This window comes from Vanessa atalanta, chromosome 24, assembly GCF_905147765.1.
Source record: "Vanessa atalanta chromosome 24, ilVanAtal1.2, whole genome shotgun sequence".
Taxonomy (NCBI): domain Eukaryota; kingdom Metazoa; phylum Arthropoda; class Insecta; order Lepidoptera; family Nymphalidae; genus Vanessa; species Vanessa atalanta.
The window spans coordinates 2,073,321-2,100,671 of NC_061894.1; the positions used below are offsets into that span (position 1 = coordinate 2,073,321).

Here is a 27,351-nt window from a genome sequence, read left to right on the forward strand (position 1 = left end):
ATATTAAAAAAAAAACGATACGTAAATGATACGGGGTTGGTAAGAGGGTGTTACGGTCACTAAAATCGTTATGAACGAGTATGATACACTGTTAATACGTCCTAATGGGAATAGTATGACTCAGACAGTCATGCATACAAGATACTTGCATAGTATGGTCATGGTATGAGACGGGGATGTTGGTATACTTCTTAAAGCGATCATAGACTCTCAGATAGAGACACAATTGATTATCGTCTGTTCCCACCATAAGAGGACAAAAGATAAAAAAAAACATTTTATAAAATTGACGCGATATCATTGGTCGAGAGCTTGAATAATCTATGATATTCATTATTGATTTGCAAAAAACTATCATTTTCAACGTCGAGGATACTGTTATCGGAACGTTAGAAGTGGAAATTAAATCGCATGGAACACGTAAACGTAAGGTTTGTTTATCTTAATTCCTTCTATGATAAGACAAAAAAAAAATATATAAGCAGACACGTGCTTTAAAATAGCCTGTCCCTGTAAGTTTCAAAATTTTGATGAGTGACAAATGAATTCATAGCTCTTACAGAATAATTCTCGTGAAAATCTATTTTTGCGTTAACCTGTAAAGACTTGTATAAAAACGTTTTTTTTAATTATTTATATACAATACGTTATTTTAAAATAAAATATGAGGACAAATAAGTATTTATAAGAAAACATTTTTAATCGTATATAAATGATACTAATGGGAAAAAAATGGTCTTTATTGTAAATTCCAATAATATATTACATTGAAATGCTATCAAGTGTCTTAGTATATTGATTGCATAGTACTTAACCTTCCTGACTAGTTCTGAAGAGTTCGTATCTAACCGACATATTATACACCTACGTATAAGTATCGTATAACCTTATGTTTATTTGTTTTTTTTACGATTATGGTGTAGGTTTAATACTTATATGTTATCACCTACAAATTCAACTATAGCTATAAAAAAATAAAACCTCTTTCGAGAATATTTTAACATCACGCTCCCGAATGTGTTTTTTTATGGCATTGGTTGGCGGACGATCATATGAGCCACCTAATGGTAAGTTGTCACCACCCATATACAAAGGCGCTGTAAGAAATATTAACCATTCCTTACATCACCTATACGCCACCAACCTTGGGAACTAAGATGTTATGTCTCTTGTACCTGTGATTACACTGACTCACTCACCCTTCTAACCGGAACACAACAATACTGAGTACTGTTAATTGGCGGTAGAATATCTTATAAGTAGGTGGTATCACACAGACGGGCTTGCAAAAAGCCCTACCACCAAGTACCACCAAGTGTTTGAGTTAGTTTTCCATCGGACCGATGTTTCCTCACGATAATATACTTTCAAAAATTAAGATGTTAGCAATGGTTGTGTGCATTTAAACTCGCAATCTTCCGGTATAATTTGACAAAGTTGTCAAAGTTGTTAAACTGCTGTTATGTATTAGTTCTATATTAAGTTAATATGTGGTAACTTTTATATTTGATTTATTTATTATTATAATTAGAATGATTTATTTACCGATATTTCGTTTACCGTTTTTATCGTTACCTTGAAAATTACCGTTATTTTGAAATAACAGAGAGTCAATTTATTTATTTATTTATTCGAAACACCATCGGCATATTCACGAAAACAATGCAATCACAAGTACAGGGACCAATGCAGTGTGATACAACACTAAAGATATTTACAGTACTATTGAATTACAATAAAAAGTAATACACTCTTAAATTCATACTAAAAACTTGGTATACAATTAGCTGTGCCCGCGACTTCGTGGGCGTTTGATTTTAACAAAAAAAGCGTGACTTTATTATTATTTTACATATAATTCTAAAATAAAAGTAGCCTAAGTTACTCCCTATTAAATCAGCTATCTGCCAGTGAAAGTCCCGTCAAAATCGGTCCAGCCGTTCCAGAGATTAGCCGGAACAAACAGACAGACAAAAATTGTAAAAACTGTTATTTAGGTATATTATGTACTGTGTATACACACATAAGCATTTAGTAAAACGCGGTTATTTCAATATAACAAACAGACACTCCAATTTTATTATATGTATAGATTTAACTTAATCGTATTGATTAATGAAGTTTAATTCGTTCGAAATAAATCAACTGAAAGCGACCAAACTGGATCACGAAGTTGAAACAGTGTGGGCCAGGATTTGCATCTTTGTTGTCTTGTAATAATACTTCCTACTGACCTTCTGTCCGTATTGAAACGTCATTAAGTTACACGACGAATTATTCTCGTATTTATGACCAATATGACAAAGGAATGAATGGGATTTATAAATTATTGATGATATATAAATAGCGAATGAATATTTTTAGCATGACGCATATACCGACAATGCTAACGCCATCTTATTAATTATAGCTTTATGTGAGGTTACATCATAGCCTGTACATTTTTAAGGATCGTTTAATCCATTGGTGATGGGGCTTGGTGCAATTTTTTTGGGTTTGAGTGGATTATAGTTATATATGGTGGTTTTAGTTGACTGCACACCTTGGGAATGAAATGATCGCCTCCAGGCTGTTTCAAATAACTAAAATATAATTATTATTGTATATGCACAATGGAAATAAATAAAAATATCCCGCTGAGTTTCTTTCGCTGGTTCTTCTCGAGGTGCTAAATTCCGAACCGATGGTAGATTTTTGAATAACATTAAGCAAGTGTAAACACTTTTATATTGAATAATAATTTTTGACTATACCATTTTGTAATATCGATGTGTTCTTCAAAGCCATTGTAGCTTGAGGGATATCTTAGTCCCCGGCATTGATCATGTTTATTATTTATTAAAGCAACCAATGACTATGGAAGGTGTTGAGCAGGCCCATCTGCCAGACCGCCTAAATGACATAGATTAATCAAAGGACAGAGAAATCATGCGTGAAACTGTTTATGATTCATTTCGTGATGTCGTGAAGGAAAACATCGATGTAACCTTCGTGTCGGAATAATATCGAATGTATTTTAATAATAATATATGCCAACCTTCGTTGGAGCTGCAACTTCAAACCCTTAAACTAAATAGCAAACGTTTGACTAACTGTGTCACATCTATTCATACCATAGTGTTACCATAGCGTACTATTTATTAGACACATTATAATTTAATCTAATTAAAATATTTCTGTCGAGATGGCTCAGTGGTTAGAACTTAATTTGTGTTTATAATTCATCTCGTGCTCGGCGGTGAAGGAAAACATCGTGAGGAAACCTGCATGTGTCTAATTTCAACCAACCCGAATTGGAGCAGCGTGGTGGAATATGCTCCAAACCTTCTCCTCAAAGGGAGAGGAGGCCTTAGCCCAACTGTGGGAAATTTACAGGCTGCTAATGTATGTATGTAAAAAATATATCTATCTCCAGTAGTAGATATCTAAAGTGAACACTTTGAACCGTCTTTAAAGAGTTAAATTATTTAATTTAAATTAAATTTGACTATCTATTTAGAATTACCATTTGATCCAAACCATAAGATTCGATAAGTTATTCTTATTCACCAATTTAAATACGTATTGATTTTGCCTCCACTGGTGACAGGAGAGATGGTTCGTTTTTTGCCCAGAGAATCGGAAATGCTGCCGGCATTCTTGCCACCATTCCACGCAGACAAGCTTCATACAGTAAACATTTTTAATACATATTTGTATATATTTAAGGAATTCTTAAGTATTACAAACAAACCTCGTTGAAGCTTAGTAACATACTGACATGAAGAAAAATTCTATGTTTTCAGTCTATCTGTTTTTATCTCAATTCTAAAACCATTGACTTAATTTCAATTATGAATAAACAGTAAGCGATTTCCGTAAACAATAGTAATAATAATGTTTTGTATAACTTGTTAATTGTATTTTGAAACTTTAATAATCTTTAAGAAGAAAATTATAACTGTAAAAAGTTTATGCCCAATGTAAGAACTAAATTGTTGTTCGAACAGCGGAGGGTCAGTTAAAATGAAACCGTTAAGCGAATATAAATAACAACAATGGCAACAATAACAACAAAAGATGTTCAACTCTAAATATGTCAATAGAATAACTGTTTAGCGATTCATATTGTTGTTAGGTCAAGGTGATGTATTAGCGGCTGATCACACTGAATAACTTTTTAATGAGACTTACATGCCAATTTATTTTTAATAACCAACGCAAGAAACGAAAATAAATTATGCAATACGTCTTAGACAGAATGTCTGGAAGGGCCTTAATTTTTGCACATAAGCAAGACTAACACAGTAAAGAGTAAGGGAATATCTATATATTACAAACAATTTAAACTCAGGATCTGGCAATAATCAATTTTTTTTTAATATAACCTATGTATTTCTCAATACATAGGCTATAACGTTAAACTATATCATAATATCACGTTACGGTCTCTGAGGCTGAGCGGTTTAAGGGGGAACTACACGGGGCAGTCATAAATACATTGTAATAAGGTCTGTCACCAAACATACTCGGGAATGTGAATCTGTGCCTGGAACCAAACAACCTGGTACCTACTAAATAGATATTCTACTGCTTAAAACTTTTACATATTGTTTGTCGGTGCTTTGGAGATTGGACAACTGAAGTCACTTAACATCAGTTGAACAGTTATCGGACTTTCCAAAAAACCATTATGTTCATACCTTTATAATCGCATTAAACTCAAGATTTTACGATCGACATTTAATAGTGCTAACAACCTTGTTGTATGGATTCGCTTTTAGAATTTATTAAACGTTTCCTTATCATTTAATTTGGTACTGTAGAACAGCCCTGCTTTTCTCAACGTGACATTCTACGTGTATTTAATGTGTAGAATTTTTTTTTTTTCTCAAAACTATGACTGATTTTAAATAAATCTTATTAATGTTGTTTTGAATTCGAAGTTAGTAATTTGTTGAAAGGAATACCACACTAACTTTGACAAAATAAACTTGAAATTAATTCTTTATTCAAAACAAATCTTCGAAAATGTATTTTTTTATTAATAACTTTTAAAAATTTGTTGCTTAAGCAAAAAGTTATTCAGCCAAATAATACGATACGTCTAAAGGGGTTCATATATTTTTTTCAATGTAAAAACGAAATAGAATGATGTCATCATTCTATTTTCTATCGAGCAAAGTGAATTAAACATGAATACCAGAATTTATTACAAAATGTTGTTTGGCATTCTTTAATCAGTATTAATCATATATATATATATATATACATAAGAGAAGGCATGGAAATAAATTTTGTTAAGGAGCTATTCCATGCACATTTGATAACATCATTGGTTCAATAAATAATACAGTGCTTTTTTTTTAAATCGAGACGATTTAAGGGAATCTTAAACCTTAAGATTTACAGGTTTCTTTTAAGTAAACCAATTTGGCAAAATGTTTTTTTTTTTTACTCAAAGGTGAAGAAAAAGGTCATCATTATTTAACGCGAATGAATACCATAGATTATTTTAGATCTCGACCAATGATAATTATCATGTCAATCAAATGTCAAAGACATTTATTTCCCTCACTCCTCCTGCCATTGAAGTAGACTATATATAGTTTTTTTTTTTTTTTAAATAGAACTTTGTTCTCTAAAATGATTCGATCAAATGTTATTTTGAAATGAACAAAGATCATTGACTTTGGAAACGTTTAAAAATAAGTACAAGTGTGTTATCGTGATCACGAACACGACAAAAATAGCGTTTAATAATAGCACTACGTTTTTAGAATCTGTTACGACTTACTGTTTCTGCATTTCTAAGCAAGTGCTGCCCTTGAGTCAGTCGTTTAAATATATATTGAATTATCATGGAGATGTTACTTGTAGTAGTTCAATAGAAAAAAAAACATACATAAGGAATCGTAATATTTCGTATATTATTATATTCACAATTGCGTGATCAAGCGGAAATGTCGAAGCATCATTATCGGTATCAGCAAAGCTACGACTTACACCTTTGTTCTAGACCCTTGGTTTCAATAATTGTTGCGCTACTATAGCCGTATATCAAACGTAATTATGCATCCGCGTTCAAAAATAATGATAAATCACAACATATTGTATAAATAAGGTGCAAAACCATGCAATAAAATATTTAAAAGTTTATAAAGAATGTGAGGATGATACAGACCGATTACGGCCAAGGCATTCTATAGTGAGACTAGCCAAATGTACAGGACGTATTATAGTGCACAAACAAGTGTGTACGTAAATTCCGTTGCATTTTCATAATCCAACAGCAGTCCGACAAGACCGGCATAAAATCAGGCGCAGGACCAACAACTTCACGTGCTTTGCGAAGCGCGGGAATGTAAACATTGTCAGACCAAATTTCTGTAAAGAAAATAACAGTATTTTGGCCCGACCCGGGGTTTGAATACTGGATCTTGAGATCTGCCATACAAAATAAGTTATCGATGCATTATCGCCATGTGGGTTAATTTTCTGCGTAAAATATAATTTCTATGTATAACGGTTTTGTCTATGATCAGTAATGGAACCAGTAGAAATTACAGGCATGAGATAAATGAAGGCTTGTGTTGGCATTCATTATGGTATTAAGCTTCAAACTTGTATTTGAAATGTTCATTTATCTTAAGAACCATCTGCAGTGCTATTCGGTAAGAACTCATTTCGTATCTCACTCGTGAAATTATGAAAAACTAAAAGATACTTATTTGATTCGTATTCCTTTAAATATTAAAATTATTAGAGCCAATGACGCATTTTGACATTTCATGAACGTATTCTCCTCAACCAATCATTGCTATGACCTTGGGTGAATTGGTCACCAATTAGGTACTATTCGATAATATTGGTCTATATTGTTTTAATCAATAATGACAAATAAAAATATTTTGAAGTTAAGATTCGAAGGCTACTTCAGGGTTTTAAAATATGTCAGTTAAAGACATTTGGACTAGGTTTTGGCGCGAAACGACGTTTTATTTTTTATTAATTATCTCTTAGCCTAATCTATTATTGTCGATGATAAAACATGAAAGTATTATTCACAAAGAGACTTGATGCATTTTTTTTATTTAGGTGTAACAAAGGCACACTTTTTCCCAAAAGTAAGTTATAGGTACGTTTTTTGGAATTAAACAAACAAGAACATTTACTAACATATTCTACAATCGTCCCCTCATTAAATAACTTAAAAAAAGATCACTATTTCAATCCAATATTGAACGATTAATTATAATTCAGAAACAAATCTCTGTTTGTAATCGCGATTATCGTGTTATTTTTAATAATTCATCCGAACATGTTAATGAGCAATTGGTACAAGAACATTAATATAATTTACAAGTTTTTTTTTTAAATATATAATTAAAAAAAAAACTTATAACTGATTAAAGCAATCAATTTAAATGACATAATTTATCATCACAATTACAATGATCAGGGTCGTTTAGTAACACGATATTATAAGACAAAAGGTCAAAATTTTTAATCCTAAAATTCACATATATCATACAAACAGCTATACTATTTAATATTGCCGCCAAATTAAATGTCAGTTTTAAATTTGTTTTTTGTTTATTATTAAATATTTAATAAATTATTCCACACACACGATTTATCATTTAGAATATATTTTTTGTTTTAATTTTTAAATGGAATTTGATTTTTATACATATTCTAAATTAAGCTGACGCAAACACTAGGAGGAGAACTCTTGATTTTCTTTATATGGCAATGATAATCTTCTATTCTACAACAGTGTACTCGATATGTGATTAGTAATTATGATGAACAACAAATGTTGCCACTTTTTGATTAATAGTCGTCTATTTCGAAATGTTGATGTTTGTTTATTTCATAATGAGATATCAGTGAAAAGCATACGAGATTTCCTAACAAATCACTGCGATAACCGATATGATATTGACGATAATAATCATTATGATGATGATTTTATATATCACGATTTTGATAATTTTGACGTATTTTAAAATATATATATAGAAAAATATAAGACGTCGAGTATGTTTATGATTATTTTTTATTAAAAAGATACTAAATGTTGATAACCTGAGATGCTTGTTTCGTATATTCAAATTTTAAATTATAAGAAAACAGAATTTTCAGCAGTGTAAAATTTACGGATTGCTAATAACTTTAAATCAAAATTCAAAGGAAAACAATCAGAAATCTGCTTCTAAAATTGATAGTATATTTTTTTTAATCAATGATACACAAAATCGTCACTGGCAATTTTTGAATATAAATAGTAACTTAAATTCGTAATTTAAATTAAATTATACTATTTAAATATTAATAAATACACTAAAATTTTGTACGCAATTCTTGTCACTATGAAAATTTAAAAATCATAATCGAAATCTTAACAATTCATATCACGTCTGTGGAAATAAATAGAATCGAATACAATGTCAAATGTGTTCAAATGTTCAAGTGTTCAAATGTTCAAAATCAAATGTATTCGGAAGTTTTCCGTCGATTTGGATAATAAATATCTAATATGATGATCCATGGTCATAACGTTGACGTAATTGACTAAACTTGAAATTTATTAACATACTAAACGGTATCTTTTAGTTAACGTACAACATAATGATTTATACAATACTTAAGTAAGTGAAAGTTGTATCCACAAATATATCTCGAGCTCAAAGATTTTAAATAAATCGAATAAAACTCTTTTATTGTACCAAATCTTTACTCCAAAGTATGCTTTATGTTTGTGTTTCTGTCAATGTTTATATCGTCATAATTTTTTCTTTCAATTTTAAAATGTAAAAAATAATCATGCGAAACTTTGCTGTATTATAAGAAATCTTATCATAGTATATATTTATTTAAATAAGAATTAATAACATTAATTCTTTAAATATATAAAAATATGAATTAAAAATATTAACTGTATAAATCTTGACCTCGTGAAATGGTGGCGAGAATGCTTGCAGCATAGGCAAAGAGCGAACCAGGCCTCCTGCCACCAGTGGAGGCAATAAGGCAAGGTGTTATACTTTTAATGAAGCTTTTTGCACTACTACTCCAATGTTTCAACAGCAAATGGGACAAAAGAATAATTTTGAATAAGACACGAATATTTGTATCGTACTTCGCTTCAGCTTTTTCCGTGGATCCGGCTCTTAACATTGGTTCTCGGATATTAGACGAGGCCAGCGTGTCAACGCATGTAGCGTCCCACACTAGGCCCGTTCCGCGTTCTCAGTCTTTTAGGTCTCTTACTATGATCACGACTTCTTCTCCGGGGTTCAGAAAGAGCAATAACTTACGTGGCAGAAAACCCTACTTTGACTCCTTGGACAAGAGAGACCATGTAAACCGAAAGAGTTCATCTTTTTTTGACAAGGGAATCTGTGTTTAAAGCACAAAGATGTTCCCAGTCGGAGACCAATTGATATGCGGAAACAGTCAGTGTCTAAAAGTTTCTCAATGTTTTTAGGGGGTAATGTATGCAACCAGTGACCTATCTCTTTAGTTGATAACGCTAGAAGCCAGACACTGTTTTTGGCACATTTTAAATTTTGTGTCAAATTATGTAGTGTAACGTGGACTTCCAATCGAATTCCTAAGTAACTTCCTTGTATTAGTGTCGTCATTAGGACACTTTATCTTCCAGTTCTCTATCACCTCTGTAACACTGGTGATTTTGATTGATTTTGAATTTAAAATTTGTGAATAAAAGCCTGAAATGCTATGTACAGAAGAGAGAAAGGCCGGAAGGATTACATTTGAAACTTTCCTCACCCCGATGCCATACCATATGGGATGGGAAGTGTAGCTTGAGTCCAAGAATACTCATTAAGAGAGAAGTTTATTATTTTTTTCTAAAGTTTTTTAAGAAAGTCATCGGTATGATTGGTAGGATATTTCCTGACTCGGCTCACGCGCAGAATGTACATTAATTTTCGTATAAAAAGGAACTGTTTTCAGATAGTATATAAAAAAAAAACGCTATATGAAAATATAAGATGTCCAATCTGTCGATTTTGTCAATATATGAAGATATTTTAATTTTATCATTAAGAATAGGATCTATGCCTTCATCAAACAGTGGTGCACCAAGGAGGCAAAGTGAAATATATTTATGAAGAATTTTTAAAATATTGCCATAGAAATTAAAAATAGAATAGGACCTAAAATGTATCCTTATGAAACACCCATTTTCAATACAGGTCCCAAAAAATTTATGTCATCAACTCTTTGATTTAAATATATGTAAAGCATTGAGTATTATAAGTGTTATACCGTACTCATATAAGACGCTATCCCATGGAAGGAAAATAATTGTATCCGGAGATTGGCATCCCAAGTATGGCATGATATGGTGGATGGTGGGGAATGACAATTATAAAAATCCAATGAATAACAATTATAAAAATCCAATAATATAGTGCAAGAAAATCCAAATTTACAATTTAACATAAACCTTTGTATTGTAGCAAATTTTATTTAGCTATAAATATTTAAAAGAGAAAACTCTTTAGAAAACATGACCAATAATGTGGCAATAATACGTTGGTTGAACCTAACAGTATCAGATTATTTATATGTTAATACGATACATTTTCTCTCGATGTTTCAAGTGTTGTATGTGCATACTAATCTAAAAACGCAACTGTTTTTTAATCCAATTCCGATGTAAAGGATGTTAATACACTTTGGTTGTCAACCTTGCGGCAGTGATCAAATCGAAAACTCAATTCAGATATTAGGTTAAGATTTTGTATATGTTTTTTTATTTTTCTTTATATCAGTTTCAATTGTTTTCAATTACAAATTGTGTCTCAGTAATCTAAGGCTAGAATAAGTGAACCTTAACTGAGGGTCAAGGGTCCAAACTCCTAGAAGTAACACTGAATTTTCATGTCCTCTTTAGGGCTTATACGTCATCTCGTGCTTGATGGGGAAGGAAAACATCGTGTTCAACACGTTCCATTTGAGATCCGATTTTCTGAGAATATTTGGAAGTAAGAGACTTCGCTTTTAATTTGTGTCTCGTGCAATTCATTTAATATATATATTCGAATTCGTTTTAATTAAGCAACAAATTTTAATTTTATTTCGTGGATTCGACCAATTTTTCGACGATTGGCACCTGGCTAAATTTGCCAAACGGCATCGTTCCTCTCTATCGTCTTTCTTTATTATATTTTTTATAAGTACTTTTCAAAACGAACTCGCGTTCACTATTTTATATGTCGTGCTTAATAAATTAAGGGAATTACATAGTTATTATAGCAATTTAGTGCATATCGCGATTGTCTGGGTCCCTTCGGTATTGTGAAAGGCACCAAGGTTCGAGACGTGAGACAGTTTAAATTTAGCTATGACCCAAGTTCGATCGGCCGTTTATCTGGCTCAACGCCATTGTACCTAGTGTCATTGCTAAAATAAATCTTTTAATTGTTTTTTTTTTATATATTGTGATGATTCATTTAGACATGGCTAATGAAAGTAATATTACAATAAATATTTTCAAAAACAAGCTTTCATACTTAGCTGTTGACCGTCGAGGAGTTCATTCGTCTGAAACCAATCTAGGGAGTGTACTCGTAAAATGACAGCATACTGAAACCTTTACTAAAATAATAAAGCTGCCAAATATTTGTTTAATTATATATGGAACTAGCAATCGGATTTAATAAAATAAAAATTCTTGATCAGGTTTAGGCTTCACGGCATTTAGCATCACGCTACGATGCATGAGATTTGAGCGAGAACGTTAAACGCGGGTAAAACCGTGCGGAGCAACTAGTACGACGTTACTTTGTTAATCTTAGAGTAAGTCTCATCTGATTGATTTGTCAAATTAGACCAGCTTGACAACTGGCTTCCCACGAGGAGGATGATAATGATGATACTTTGACTACGATGTTCACTACATCAATGAACTATGGTAGTGACTTCTTATTTCTGCATTATCACGAGGTAAACGTGATGCTTTTTTTCTGTAGCAACGAAAATTCTTAGTGTTAAGTTAAAGTAAAAAGACCAGTTTATTTTTAAATTGTTTATATGTCCTTTGCCATATAAATACGACAATAATGATACTTGAATACTTAGGTTTCAGAACGGGAGCTATTATTCTAAAAGCAGAATAGCTTCTGAGTAATCAATCTCCAAACTTAGACTCAGAAGACGATTGTCAAATGTCAGAAAGTGATATGCGACATCTATACTAATATTATAAATGCCAATGTTACTCTGTCTATCTGTCAATTACGGCCTAACCAGTGAAATTATTTGATGAAATTTAGTTTGAAGATTGCTTGCACTCCAAGGAAGAACATATACTGTTTTTTTTTGCATTACATCTGACCGACTTCTAAAACGTGAGCAAATCCACGGGCGTAACCTATTTAAACATATACAATAACCATATAGTGATTACACTTAGGATTTGGCAGATCACGAGTGAGAAACAAAGTAACTTATTACAGAATAGTACTGCTGATGTCGGTATATGTACTATCAAGTACTATCAAGTAATTCCAGGAGAAGTACTTGAGTCTGATACATTATTTATTTACTTATAAAACAAATGTCACACGCGTTACGTGCACAGATTCAAAAGCAACAGAACAATCGCTACTAGGAATTTGCTACAATTCATATTTTTCTCACAAAATGGATTTGAGCTAATTTAAAAAAAAAGTACGTTCGATAAACCCAAGGAACAAGACCGTTGATCATCCAAGGAAGATTCATTAATTACTAGTTTGTCGCTAATGACTTCTCTGGCTGATAAAATTTTATATAAGCATATGTCTTGTTTAGTATCAAATGAAAGGGCTTAATCTGCACATTTAAAATTTATTTAATTATATTATAAATGCAAAAGTCACTGTGTCTGTCTGTAGCTCTTACACGGTCAAATTACTGAAACGAATTTCATGAAATTTGTTTGTTTGCCGGCAGCAGATATATATATATATATATATATATATATATATATTTGAGATTTATATACATCTTAGGAACGCTTAAGCTTTAGTTTGTATCCTAAATTAAACCTGAAACGAGATAGACACGTAATGAAAAACGACGTCCAACGATTCTGTGGCGAATCAATTTCGACTTTTTCAATTGTTTCGTCCGTGACTCTTCCATTCTGTTTTTTTTTTATTAATTGAAACTAGTTTAGTCGTTAGTGGTTAGAATGAACGACAAACTACAATTCAATTATTTTCTAATGTATGTTTGTACCTACTTTAGTTCAGTTAAATCATTAAATTGCGTTAAGCTTACTTGGAGTAAAACAGCAAGGTAATTGTTGAATTAATTCACAGTATAAAAGCATTGGCTCATTATGTATAAATATATATGTACCTATATTTTTACGGCCTTGTAGCGTTAAAAAAAGGGCGCAATTGTCTATCGTGTATGTCAATTTTTGGCGTGAAATTTGGATGCGTCGGACATAATATTTCTGAGTCACAGAAAATTTGTCGTTTTAGTAGGCATTTGTTATTTTTTATTATTAATATAAAGTAATTAATGATTTTTTTTATTATTATTTGCAACTATAAAATAACATAGTTATTAGTCTATTATTTTTAAAAAGTCATAATCATTATTCGGTAGGAATTACGAGTCACCACTGTATGGATACAGATTATATCATGGATAATATTGTAATTACATTTTGACATTTAAAGACATTAAATAAATTAAATGAATATATCAAGCAAATGTTGATGGTACATAATAAATATATTTTTGTTGATGTCGTTGTGTGTTGTTGTATATTTTTGTTGTGTGTTGATGAAATGAATTGTTGTCGTCCAAAATATTTCCATAAAGAATATATATTTTTGTCACAACACTATACCTAAGACAAATAAGGTGTTAAATTTTGTTGAAGAATGATGTAATACTAAATAACATATTCGTATATAACGCGGAACTATAATGGTTTAAAATAGTACTAGCGTGCCCATACATTTTTTAAATGTATTATATGAGTTTAAATCTCATTATTGGAGTGGGTACAACTATATACTATATTGGATATTGAATCTTATAATATAGGTACCCCGAGCAGCAATAAATATTTAAGCATGAAGAATATATATAATTAAAAAAGTATAGTAGCAAAGCCCCAACTTAAGGAATTACTAATATCTCTTTATCCCTCCAATTAAGCTTAAAGCTTGTGCTAGGAGTTGGGACGGAAATAACCCAAGGGGTCAAGGTCGAAACTTACGACTTTATATATCGCTAGACGACCCGTAATCCATTGCACTATTGACGCTTACAAATTATTACAAGACTAGATGAAAACCCGGCTTTACTCGGGTGAAATAAATAAAACTAAACAAATACGATTTATATATAAAATTATTTTTTTATGAACGTTATGATTATCGAATATCTTTATTTTTTATTTAGGTGGTGAAAACAAACAATGATCATTCATTACACAGCTTTCTAAACGCACCCATAAACGTCAAACATGGCCGCCCGTTGAACTGTCATGTCATGAATTTCATGGATTTAATCACATTTTTTTTATTATCCATTAAACTAAGGATTGATTTTTTTTTATTATCTATCATAGTGGATAGGCCTCGATCGGGTGCTAGTCCTGCACGAAATTTTTAATATAAATTATTTTATATTAGTTTTTAATTTATATACACAGTTTATTTTAATTAACTATCAATGAATGTCTTAATTGACACAAAATAAATTTTGCCTATGTTTCGCCTGTACTATATATGGTATAAAATAAATTTTCTCGGATACAGTTATTTCAAACTACAAAAGAATGGGCACATTCTAAGAATAGTCGAAATATAACAAAGAGACAACCTCCACACATCGTCACAAGGGCCTTGTGGCCTTGGTATAACTTAGGTTATACGTAAACAAAACGGGCTTTAAATAATTCATTGTTTTTTAACTTTTGAGATGTATTGATGTATTGTATAGATTACTGTTATTATGTATGTTATGTATTTTAATATTGTTTTTATGTGAAACGTCAATTAGTGCTTTGAGGTCCCCGATTCGTATGCCGTGACGGTATACGGAATGTCCCTCTAATGTGCCGCGATGCCCTCAATCCCTCGGGTGTGTATGCGTGAGTATACTTTATTATTTCGTTGTTTTAGATTAATATTATTCAAAAAAGGCCTAAATTTTTACCAAACTATTGATTACGAATTTAAAATATCCCTTCTAAGAGTCCCCTAACTAAAGTGGCTCAATTATCCTTAAAACTGGGATACAGCAATTACAAGTTGTAAAGTAAACTAGTATGAGTATGCAGAATAAATGTATTATTTTTTTATGATATAGGTTGGCGGACGGATACATGTGTCAACTTATGGTAAGTTTTCACTTTCGCTCATAGACATTAGCTATGTAAGAAATATTAACCATTCCTTACATCGCTGTTACGATACTAACATTAGGAATTAAGATGTGATGTCTTGTGTCTGTAGTTACACTGGCTCACGCACCCTTTAAATACAAAAATACTAAGTATTGCTGTTTGGTGGAAGAATGTATGATAACTGGGTGGTTACCACTCAGATGAGCTCGCACAGAGTCCGACCACCAATGTGTTGGTTTAGTGCTAAAAAATAACCAAATCTGTCGAGCCAATAAGTATTCGGCTTTGATTATTTATATACATGTCGAAGGAGCAGGAATCCGACATTTGGAAGACTATGTGGGCGTGCAATGGAGATATTCACAAAATAAAACGTATTTAATATCGTCTAATCACTGTATTAATTGATTCTATAATCGTACACCACAAAATTTTCAAAAGATCACAATAATTCATCTCGATTAAGAGCAAATGGGTTTGCAAGCAACCATCGCATTCGAGTCGCTTGTCAAAACATAGAGACACTTACAGCTCCATTCGGGGTGACCCGCTCTTAAAAGTAAATCAGCCATCAGACATTATTGCAAACTACTCGATTTCTTAATTATGCAAATTAACAATACATATATAGTTAGAGTGTCGCACGACAAAATAACTAAAATAAACGAGTCAACGTTATTTGCGTGACAGCTACGCTTGACATTCGCGAAACGTCATACTACTTTACTAGTGTGCGTGTACTTAGTGGCCAACTGTCGACGACTTTTGTTTTCTTTTTCTAGACATAAATAATCGAAGGCGTTTAGTTATTTGTTAATATATATATATAATATAAATAAAGACCAAGAAATATTCGTTTAATCTGGATATTGAAAAACCAGTATTAAATGAATGTTGATCACGTGGGTGAGCTCTGCAATGGACCCGAATCGTAAATTGTAATCAGTAATTTCTAAGAACTCGTTAATCACGAGATAGTTATAATCCCTTTCCCGCCCCGTATATATTTCATAGAAATTTCCAAACTAATTTCCTAGATATATAAAAATCTTTATTCGTATGTTTTTTTTTTAAGTACAAATATCAAAACTTTAAGAAACGTATAAAATAAGTTTGTATTTTGACGTTGAAAATAAAAAAATCCATATTTTAATTTTATAAAAAAAAAAACATAAAATTATGTACAAATCATCAAAACCTTCAAGTTGATATCCAAAAATTAGCATCCTGAGTGATAATTGTGCGAAATAATACAAGAATTCCATCTTGATGAGATCAGCGTTAAACAAGGCTACATTTCCGGATGTAGGTCACACTAGCTGGAATACTAATGTGTAGGTTACCTAATATTTGAACATAGAGGAGCATGAAACTCAAGCGTCTATTTTTAAAACGGTAGAAACTGCAAAGGACAGCTGCTTGTATGATTATATAATATACAAAAAACCTTCAAGTAACGCTGCATCCTCATACTAGCGACCTGTCCCGGCTTCGCACGAGTACACTTTATTAATAAAACAATATGTTTTAATTTAACTATAATTTATATCCTACTACTAGAAAGGCGTATGAGTTTCGAAGTTCTTACAGATAACAAAACTGTCAAAATATAAGATATATATATATATATATATCTATGCTAGTCAAATTGAATAGTTAAGTAAAAAAAGATTTTTACATAATTATAAATAAAGTTTTTATAAAAATAAGTTGAACGAATAAACATTAAAAAACCCTTAATTAAGAAATTATATTTCTTTACCGTAAACGACGCTTGACATCCGTTGTTTATTTTATTATGACCAAAAGTAAAAAAGGTAAAGTAACCATCTGTGAACGTTCCATTTTGTTCCAAGACTTGCCTGTGTGTGCGTTTATGTGAATACAGATCCGGCAGATTTTCATCGACACATATCCTAAAGTTAAACTCCACTGCCGAGCACAAGATGAATTGGATTAATGATAAACACTAATTGAACCCATGATAATTCTAAGGGGTTAGACTGTGCGATCTCCTGAGCCACGTTTTTTTTCCGTCTTGTAATTCCGAAAGGTACTCGGTCCCTTAGGGAGTAACCCAGGTTACGTAGGAACCTAAAGCCACCATGATGGCTGTCCCCGGCACGGGTTGGAGAAGCTGCGGAGTCGTGTCAATATAACGAAACAAAAATATATTTAATTGGTGGTAGGTACCACCCACTCGTTAGGTATTCTACCGCCAAACAGCAATTCTTAGTATTGTTGTGTTCCGATTTGATGGTTGGGTGAAAGTTCAGTTAAATTCCTTGCCATTCAAATTAAATAAACATCTAATAAGGTAATATATATACAAAAAAATGATTTCAACTCACCAAGTATTGCAATCGACTCTTCTGGTCTCTCCTTCGAGGTAAAACTTGCCACCGTGACTGCAAGGGTTCAAAAAGGGTAAAGGTTTCTCATTTTCATGCCGACACACTTTCTGATAGTCCGGACAGCAATCATCGTGATAACGATCGCAGAATTCGTCGCAGTAGCACAGAGTATCTAAACAATGAAACAGACTTCAGCAATCGGGTAATTGATTTTTTTTTTTTAATTAAAAAGAAAGGGGAAGGCTTAACGGTATTCAAAAAATTAATAACTATTTACCATCCATAAACAATCGTATGTTGATTGCTTGATAGTGTCATGCCGAAACAAAGAAAAAAAAAACGGCCAAATGCAAGTCGGCCTCACGCGCAAAAGGTTCCGTATCGTTATGTATAAAAACGGAAAAAAAATCATGTCTGTATCCCCTTAAATATTAATTTTATTTTAATCTAATCGTTTATTTTTAAGCGTCTACCTGTTGCCGTTATCAATGTCGAACAAAAACGAACAAAACAATCACGTTTGTCGTATGGGAGCCCCTTAAATATTTATTTCATTCTATTTTTTAGTATTTGTTGTTATAGCTGCAACAGAAATAAATCATCTGTGAAATTTCCAACAGTCTAAATATCACAGTTCATGAGATACATCCTGGTAACAGACGGACAGACTGACGGACGGACAGCGGAGTCTTAGTAATAGGATCCCACCCTTTGAGCACGGAACCCTAGAAAAGTCATTGTTATATATAAACGAAATATTTTTACCGATTATTCTGTGTGAACAGCCATCCTCTCTGTCTTTGCAGCATTTATTGTCTATACCGCAGTAGGGACCAGGCGGTAGATCTGGATGCCAATACGCCGTGACTGCGCTTAAGAACGCGCAGAGAAATAGGAAATGCATTCTGAAAAAAAAAGGAACACATTAAAACCTTTTTCAATCTATTTACAGTACATACAAGACGGGACTAATTTATTTACATAATATTCATTTTTGAAAAGATTATTGCATAAAAAATCATTTACAAGTGCTATTAGGCTCTAGAATAACCTTCCTTTAAATATTCGGGAGACCAAATCCATAGATATATTTAAAAACCTTTAAACAAATCACGTTACGTCTCAAATATCTGAACACCACTAATTTTTTTTTTATTTTATTTTTTTCTCACATGTTTTGTTTGAGGACTTATCATTTTTATTCGTATTTATTGTACTGTATTTAGATTGTATACTTGTAATTTTATATGTGTTGATAATTTAATTTTTTTATTGGTATATAATATGTATTCTATATTTAAATTTATTTATTAATTTTAGTTATTAATTAATGTTATTTTATTTATCATTGACCACCCATCTCATATTCTATGAGCTGTCACCTACACCGTTGATCGCTATGTAGCGATAAGGTTATTTAAGCTGTATCCAAGTTTTTTTTTTTTTTTCTTTATGGTGTACAATAAAGTATAAAGTGAAGTAACATCCTATTGGGCTACACATGTGGTCCATGTTTATCGAAAGCACATAAAAGGTGTTTTTGAAAATTATTTTTATTGTAATAGGTTATGGAAGAACAAATTTGAACAAATCCACACATGGCTAAACTACCAAGCAAGCCAGCAATATATGTTATATTCCCGGCCGAGTCGATGTAGAAAAAGTTCATTAGTTTTCTATGTTGCCTTTGGTCTGGGTGTTTGTGGTACCGTCGTTACTTTTGATTTTCCGTAACACAAGTGCTTTAGCTACTTACATTGGGATCAGAGTAATGTTTGTGATGTTGTCCAATATTAATTCATTATTTATTCTTTAAATATGAAAATGAAATCAAAATAATATTTATTCAAGAAGGCTCATAAAAGCATGGAATCGTCATGTGTACAGTGTTGAATGTGAAGCTATCACTGATTCGGGAAGGAGATTCTACCGAGAAGAACCGGCACGTAACTCTTTTCAATCATTTTTCATTACAGATTATGTCAGTAAAGTCTCAAACACAATTATATTAACAAGTAATAAATATAATTTAATAGAATCTGCAATTAAATTAATATTTAGAATGGCACACATTCATGATTTGGCAGTTTTGTTTTTCAGATATAAGATAGTAATTTTTAATATTGGTAAAATGCTAATGTATTTTCGACGATTAATATTTCTTACAGCGTCAAAAAAATGACCATCAAGTGGTACATTTGCCCATTTACCTGTCTAATTTTACATTATACTTGGTGGTAGGGCTTTGTGCAAGCCCGTCTGGGTATACTCATTTCTGCCGCCAAACAGCAGTAATGAGTATTGTTATCTTCCGGTTTGAAGAGTGAGTGAACCAGTGTTACTACAGGCACAAGGGTCATAACATATTAGTTCCCAAGGTTAATGGCGCATTGTCGATGTAAGGAATGGTTAATATTACTTACAGCGCTATTGTCTATGGGCGGTGGTGACCACTTACCATAAGATGGCCCATATGCTCGTCTGCCAAACTATATATATTTATATATTTGGTCCGACTCAAGATTTGATTCCAGGACCTCGGAATAATCTCTAGTAGACTTATACGCTAGTCACTAGAGTGTTTAGTTCTTTTACATTAGAAAAATTAATCATTTTTGAATCATAAATTCTCCAATTCATTAAATAAACACTGTTTTATGAGTCAATCAAAACACATGTAACGCATTATCTAAGATTAGAGCCAATTTAAAATATCGTTAAACAACAGAGTAAGTAAGTAACAGAGGTTACGCACTATTTATATTAAAGTTTAGTTACTGTATGAATATTTTAATCGCAATACAAATGAAGTACCTTTTATTACAGTAACAACTTTGGTAGTCTGTATGTAAATCTTAAAATGAATATGTACCTACAAATATAAATAAAAAAACACCTTTTATCATCATTCAATACTACTACATTGTAGGGTTATACCTACGTATTTCTAGCTTTAAATGGAGGAGATCCTATGTTTGAAGCAATTTTCATATATTTAAATTTTACGTATTTAAGACACATTCACCGAATACTAATAAATTCATGATATTATTCGTTAAATATAAGTGTGTTTATATAAACGCACACATCAATAACAGAATATGAAACATTATTTGAATAGCGTACTAACACATTTGTAGACAAAACATTTCATTAACCTATAAAAATACTTTCATTTATAAATTAAATAAAATAAACGCCACCTCTATTGACGTCTAAGTCTACAGCACATTGACCTACTTGCGGAATAATCATGACACTGATAAGAAAAGGAATACTTAAATATTTTCTTTTGTAATTTGAGTCACCGGGATTTATTCAAAATATATTTTTACCTTCTCGCTTTGCGTATCGGCTATATAATATATATACGTTTTAATCAATAAATCCATTATAATATTATAAAACTGACAGATTCTTCGTATTTTGTAAAGAATCTACGAGGCCCGTTTTATAAAAACTTTTTGCTTTAGATAGGCCATTTATTGAGAAAGCTTGTACAGTCTATGATATAGAATGATTGATTTATAACACCACCAAAGTATAGACTTTGGTGGTGTTATAAATCACGCGGGAATAGTAGAAGACTGACAGCATTGATTAAAAAATATTATTAATCTGTCGAGGTCTGATAACACTCTCGTAGCATGGGAACTCATTTATTTATCAATAGCTTCATTTGTATCACACATGCTATAATAAAAATAATCAGTCTAATTAACGAATCAATTTGTCACTTTAGTTATGGTGTAACGTGAATGTGTTCATTTAAATACTAAAGAATCGTTTATTGCTTGAAAAATATAATTTTAGTAATAAAATTTGTTAAAAAAACCAAGTACTGGTCGGACACGCGCACGAAGGTACCATTATCTATAAAAACGGCAAAAAATAATCTCTGCTGTATGGGAGCCCAAGTTAAATATTAATTTTATTCGGTTTTAAGTATTTTGTTGCCGAGAAATATAAACTACGTATAAGTTTCAAATGTCTAACTATTCACGGTTGAGATGCCGCTGACAGACGCACAGACGGACTGACGGACCGACGGACAACAGAGCCTTATCTAGAGTTCCGTTTTACCCTTTAAGTACGGAACCCTTAATAATGATCCTATTCCAATTAACCTTTTGCTTATTGCTCATTAATGCGAGAGGAAAATAATATATATACTAAAAATATAGAAGAATAGCAAATTTGAAATGAGAAACTATGTCAGTAAATGCACACACTAAATATTAAACAAACAAAAAAATGACACGTTATTTAATTAAGTGCTTTGTTATTGATAAAGATATTTTTATCTGTACAATAAATCATCAAAATACGTTTGGTTTGTTCAGCGACGAAAAAATATAATTGCGCAACTTTAGGAAAAATAGAAAACATGTTGACATTAACACGTCTGCTTTTTGGTCTTGAAAATTAATCTTTTTCCTGTTTTTCACTAACTGACTTTACCTGATTAAATCAGGCGAATTTATTTTAGGTCGATTTTTCTCCAAAAAATGCGAGGAAATATAGAAAACAGATCATTGTATATCTGTGAAACATATAAACTCTTTAAACATAAACTATTTATTAAACGGGAATCAGATGTGAGTCGTTATAAAGAACAAAACATGCCAATACCTTCTTTACATACCAATGAATATAACTTAAAGCATGACATTAGATTTTACGTATTATAATAGTATGTAAGTTTATACATAACACAAAATTATGGTAGTTGGAAAATAAAAGCTGAAAATAGGATGATGTGTTGTGACGTAGATAGGCAAGAGAAATGTATTATGACTTCTTACAACTTCAACTTAAGCCTACTTATCCCAAGGTTAAAATCCCGAATCGAGTCAATGAAAAGTTATACGTACATTACGGCCTAAATTGAGGTACAATGTTACCAAGCCTGTGCCGCGGTAAGTGCGTTAAGCCTCTTTGGTAGAATTGGTGTTCCATTGGATTATGAATCAGGGAATAGGTATGATCCTGTAAACACTTAAGTGCTTCAATTTCTCATGTGCCAGCTATGTCTAGTTGCGAATAGTCAATAGCCGAATTTTTGACGAATGTGATATAAATATGTATTCAAAAATATCATAACATTATTCCATAATATTTGGACTAAGTGAATTATTGAGTATCAAGTGCAACGGAAGTGATCACTTATGATTCAATTTTGTAATCGTAATTGGCGTTAAATTTTAAGCTTCGAAACCTATCGCAAAATCAGAACGTTAACCGGAGACCCTGTTAAATTTGGAAATATAATAAACATTTCATTATAAATCATTCAAATACTAAACGTCAAGTTGGTTTAGATTTACGAGGGACTAAATATTGTGACAGAGAACTTATTATCTATCGATACAATATATATCACCTTTATTGCATTGTGATAAGAGTGAAAATACAATGATTTCTTCGGGAATGAATGCGATTTAATATGGTTGTCAAAGGCAGTTGTATTGTAACCTACTACAAAGACCTTTAAAGTTTCAAATGTCGTCGAATCTGAGAGGGAATTATATATACACTAACGGTATAGAAAGGTCAATTATAAATAATTTGTATATTGTTCAAACAAAAGAATCGTAATGACTCAGTGGATAGAATTTAAACGAAGAGAAAATCGCGGGTGTTTAAGTTTTTTATGTTTTTTTTTTTTTTTTATATCAGTTAAAATAACAATACATTCTATTCGAGTAGGCTATTACGGCACATTTAAATCATCTTGTCACAGGTTTCAATTTTAAAGCATCGGTTCTGAATTTGGATTGTAATAGATAGAGTTACTTTACCTCGTGAGCTGGGGGGATAGAAAACATCTTAAGGTAACCTATACTTATAACATTACCGCAAAATGTATTCACCGGCACTAAAGTTGAACACGAGAGAAATCCAGCATAGGGATTTCTATGGGTGTTAATTTTTTACAACTTTTAATTTACTTGAAAAATTTGTTGGTTTGTTTTATTCAAATCTTGAAAACATAATTTAATCATTGTCTTCTTATTATTCGGAATTAAAATATTATATGTTGGTTTAATTTCGATAACAATACATTTTAAGGTTAAGCAAGACCTTTTAAAATACCTAGTGTTGGTTTTTAAAGGATCTCCTCAATGATCAACATAGCATATATAAAAAATTGGAATATATAAAAACTTATTTTTACTAATAATATTATTTTTTATGGCCTAATAGGCCTTTATTTCTAAAATTAAACCATTGTCTAATCGCTACCTAGGTCATATCTTTTAGCGTTAGCTTAGCGGAATTAGTTTGAACTTTGATATTTTTTTCAAGGCTATTTACATGACAGGCATTCAATTAACAATGATCAAACAATCTATTAAAAAAGTGTAACATTCTATAAAACCTTTTTGGTTGTTATATTATTTTAACTTAAAACTTTTTAGTCGATTTTTTTTATGTAAAATTCGCATTTGCGCTATAAGCGTTTCTAGTTTGATCTAGAAATATTAAAATAAATACACAATAGACAAAAATAATCAGAATAGAAAAAGTATCAATGATTGCAAGCGTGCCAAAAATAGGTGTACCATTCAGCTTCCAAGCCGATAATGGCCACCAGAGCCACAATTCAGAAGGAGGAATATGTGTAGAAGAAGAATCATACACGGATCTTCACTAGAAAATCTGTGTAGCAAAATAAATGAAATACGGGTTTCATGAGTTGCCAGAATGAAGCTACTGTAGCTAGAGGATCCTAAGTTTCGAAGGTTTCATTGACAAAACTCAAAGTCAGAACTACTAGTTACTATTTGTTTCTATCGTACAAAATTACTTTAATCGTGTATCGATTTCGAAAAGTCTTATGAATTCCAGTTAATAAATAGCAGGAAATAGGAATCTATGTCATAGAAGCATTCAAACTGTTTTTAAAATGCAATTTAAAGTAAGTTTGGGCTGATGCGATCTTCTAAGACCTTAATCAAAATTAACATTACGCGTTTAATAATTTACTAATAGGATAATTTGAAAGAACTTTTTTCTCAATATGTTTTATAATACGGAGTGTGAGCGCGTTCCTTCAAATCATACCATTCAGCACCAATGCCTTCAAAATGATATGAAACACTAGAGTGAAAAAAAGTAAAAGAAAGAAGTTTTTCAATGTGTCATAGATAGGCAACGACCTCCTTTCCTCTTGAGGAGAAGGCTTAATAATTATTCCAACAAACCGCTCCAATACATGTGGCAGAATTTCATCGAATGCCAGTTTTCTTAAGATATGTTGTGCTTGCCTGGGTTTGAATCCACAATCGGTTAAGAATCATGTGCTATCTCGCTGGATTAAGAGTAGCGTCTTTCGCAGAAATGTTTTTATTGTGATATATTTTAAATGTAAGTATAATGCAGTATCGATTGTACGCAATCATATTTCGAGATTATCAATATAACCGGCTTATGATGAAGGTGCCCTGATAAATTGTTATATTTGTTTGTTTATATTTCTATCGATTATTATTTAATGTTATCTTTATCCTTGCTTGTTTGTATGCAATTTTTTTTTATCATTTAATAACGATTGGCAGAATGGCTATTTAGCCTGATGGTGGCATTTAGAAATGTTTACAATTCCTTACATCGTTAATGTGGCACCAGTATTAAAAATTACATCAAATACGTTTCACTAACCCGCTCGCTCTTTAAACCAGAACACAATAACAGTAATAAATTAATGTTGTATTATGATAGAACATGTTATAAGTATAAATGGTGATATATGTGTGTATATATATGTATGATACATGGTAACTACTCGACAGTTGTCAGCGCGAATATATATATGGATGGATATAGAGGTAGGGGACGACTAAAGAAACGATGGATGGATTGTGTGAAAGACGATATGGTTAGAAAGAATGTTACTTGTGAGATGACGTCCGACAGAGAAGTATGGAAGAAGAAGACATGCTGCGCCGAACCTAAGTAAAATTGGGATAAGGGCAGAAGGATGATGATTTATAAATAACTAGTTGTCGCTCGCGGATTCGCACGCGTTTTAGGTGTCGGTTGTCTGTTAGGAATAGTAGCGGGAAAAGTAGCGTATGTAGAGGAAGTAGTCCTTTGAGTTCAAGCGTGGTTAGATCTTAAAAGAACAAAGGACGGACAGACAAAGTTACTTTCGCATTTATAATATTAGTATGGATTTATCTTATCATCGTGAGTCAATCTGTTTAGTGGTGATAGCGAAAGAAATTCCCCGTGATTATCTCATGAGATCAGCGTTAACATACACACGCGTATTATTTCCTAAGCGGTGGTAGGGCAAGCCCGTCTGGGTTGGTTATCACTCATCAGATATGCTACCGCCAAGCAGTAATCAGTATTTTTGTGTTCCAGTTTGATGGGTGAATGAGCCAGTGTAACTTCAGGCACAAGGGACGTAATATCTTAGTTCCCTAGCTTGGTGACGCATTGGCGATGTAAGGAATGGTTAATATTGCTGACAGTGCTGACCACTCGGCCCATCGGTACCATCAGGCCCATTTGCTCTTCCGCCTACCGAGGTCATAAAAAAGTAATGGTAAAATCGACCCGTTTATTGTGTACTATACTCTGTTTGTCAATGCGACTCATTTCATTTGTATAGATGGCTCATTCTTGTTTTATGAACATCTGTGTAACCAAAACTATCAACTTACAAAACAGCTTAACATTTTCAGAGACCGTACACTAAAAACAGCTATGTAATTCATTTGACATGCAGACTCGTTTATTGTCCCAGAAATTAAGAAATATATACTCTTTTTTTTATATTTACATATGAATAATTATTTACTTCAAGGCCTTATATACAAACATTTTAAAAATTACTGTACAAATCATGTCCGTGAGCGTGGAATGATTGCAAAAATACTATCATCATTTCCCCTTTGAATCGCAATTCCGGTCCTCTGGGCAAAAATGAACCAGCCCTCCTGACTCCAGTTGAGACGAACGATTCTATAAGTATTTATAGCGTTATCTTTCGATGTAAAATTAATAAAATTTTAGAGCAATTAACAATTATATTTATGAGCCATATTTACGTTGTTAATTAATTAATCAGACGCATTTACATCAATATTGATATCCCGAAAAAAATTAAAATGTACTGCATCGTCCACATTTAAAATGTACGGTATTAAATTAGTCCAAATAAAAGATAAATTGAATCTGAACCTATGTGTTTTCTATCATAAGTGAATATACTATAAAAAACCATTTTGACCTTTATTTGCGACGCTATAAAGTTGCATATCACGTGAATGGAATATTTCGGTTAGGAATTCCAAGGCCAAGTTGTGTCTCGTCTTTCAGATATCTACAAAGTTATCAGTGATCTTATGGTATTATAATATAGGCGATTATAATACCGAGGAAGAATGTCGTATGTCAATATTTAGTCTAAAGTCGGTAATAGCGCCTAGCTCTGTTGTTAATTGCAATTTTAAACTACATAATTGTATGTGTGTTACATACAAAGAATACTCTTTGTAAATAAATCAAATTTAATCCTATCTGTGATTTTGAACAACTTCTCCTTTCTGAAATTTGTATAGCTTTTTGGAAATTATCAAAACATTATAACTAACGTAATACAAATTGTTT

General features: G+C 31.9%; 1 protein-coding gene across 1 annotated transcript in view; it reads right to left on the reverse strand.

Moving 5' to 3' along the window:
- The window catches only part of LOC125073596 (tubulointerstitial nephritis antigen), a 55,199-nt gene that overhangs the window by 13,729 nt on the left and 14,119 nt on the right, over window positions 1–27,351 (reverse strand). The window contains exons 2-3 of the mRNA XM_047684480.1: window positions 18,493–18,632; window positions 17,725–17,899 (exon numbers count right to left, since the gene is read on the reverse strand). Of these exons, the coding sequence (XP_047540436.1) occupies window positions 17,725–17,899; window positions 18,493–18,632 (315 nt within the window). The remainder of the gene's footprint in view (window positions 1–17,724; window positions 17,900–18,492; window positions 18,633–27,351) is intronic.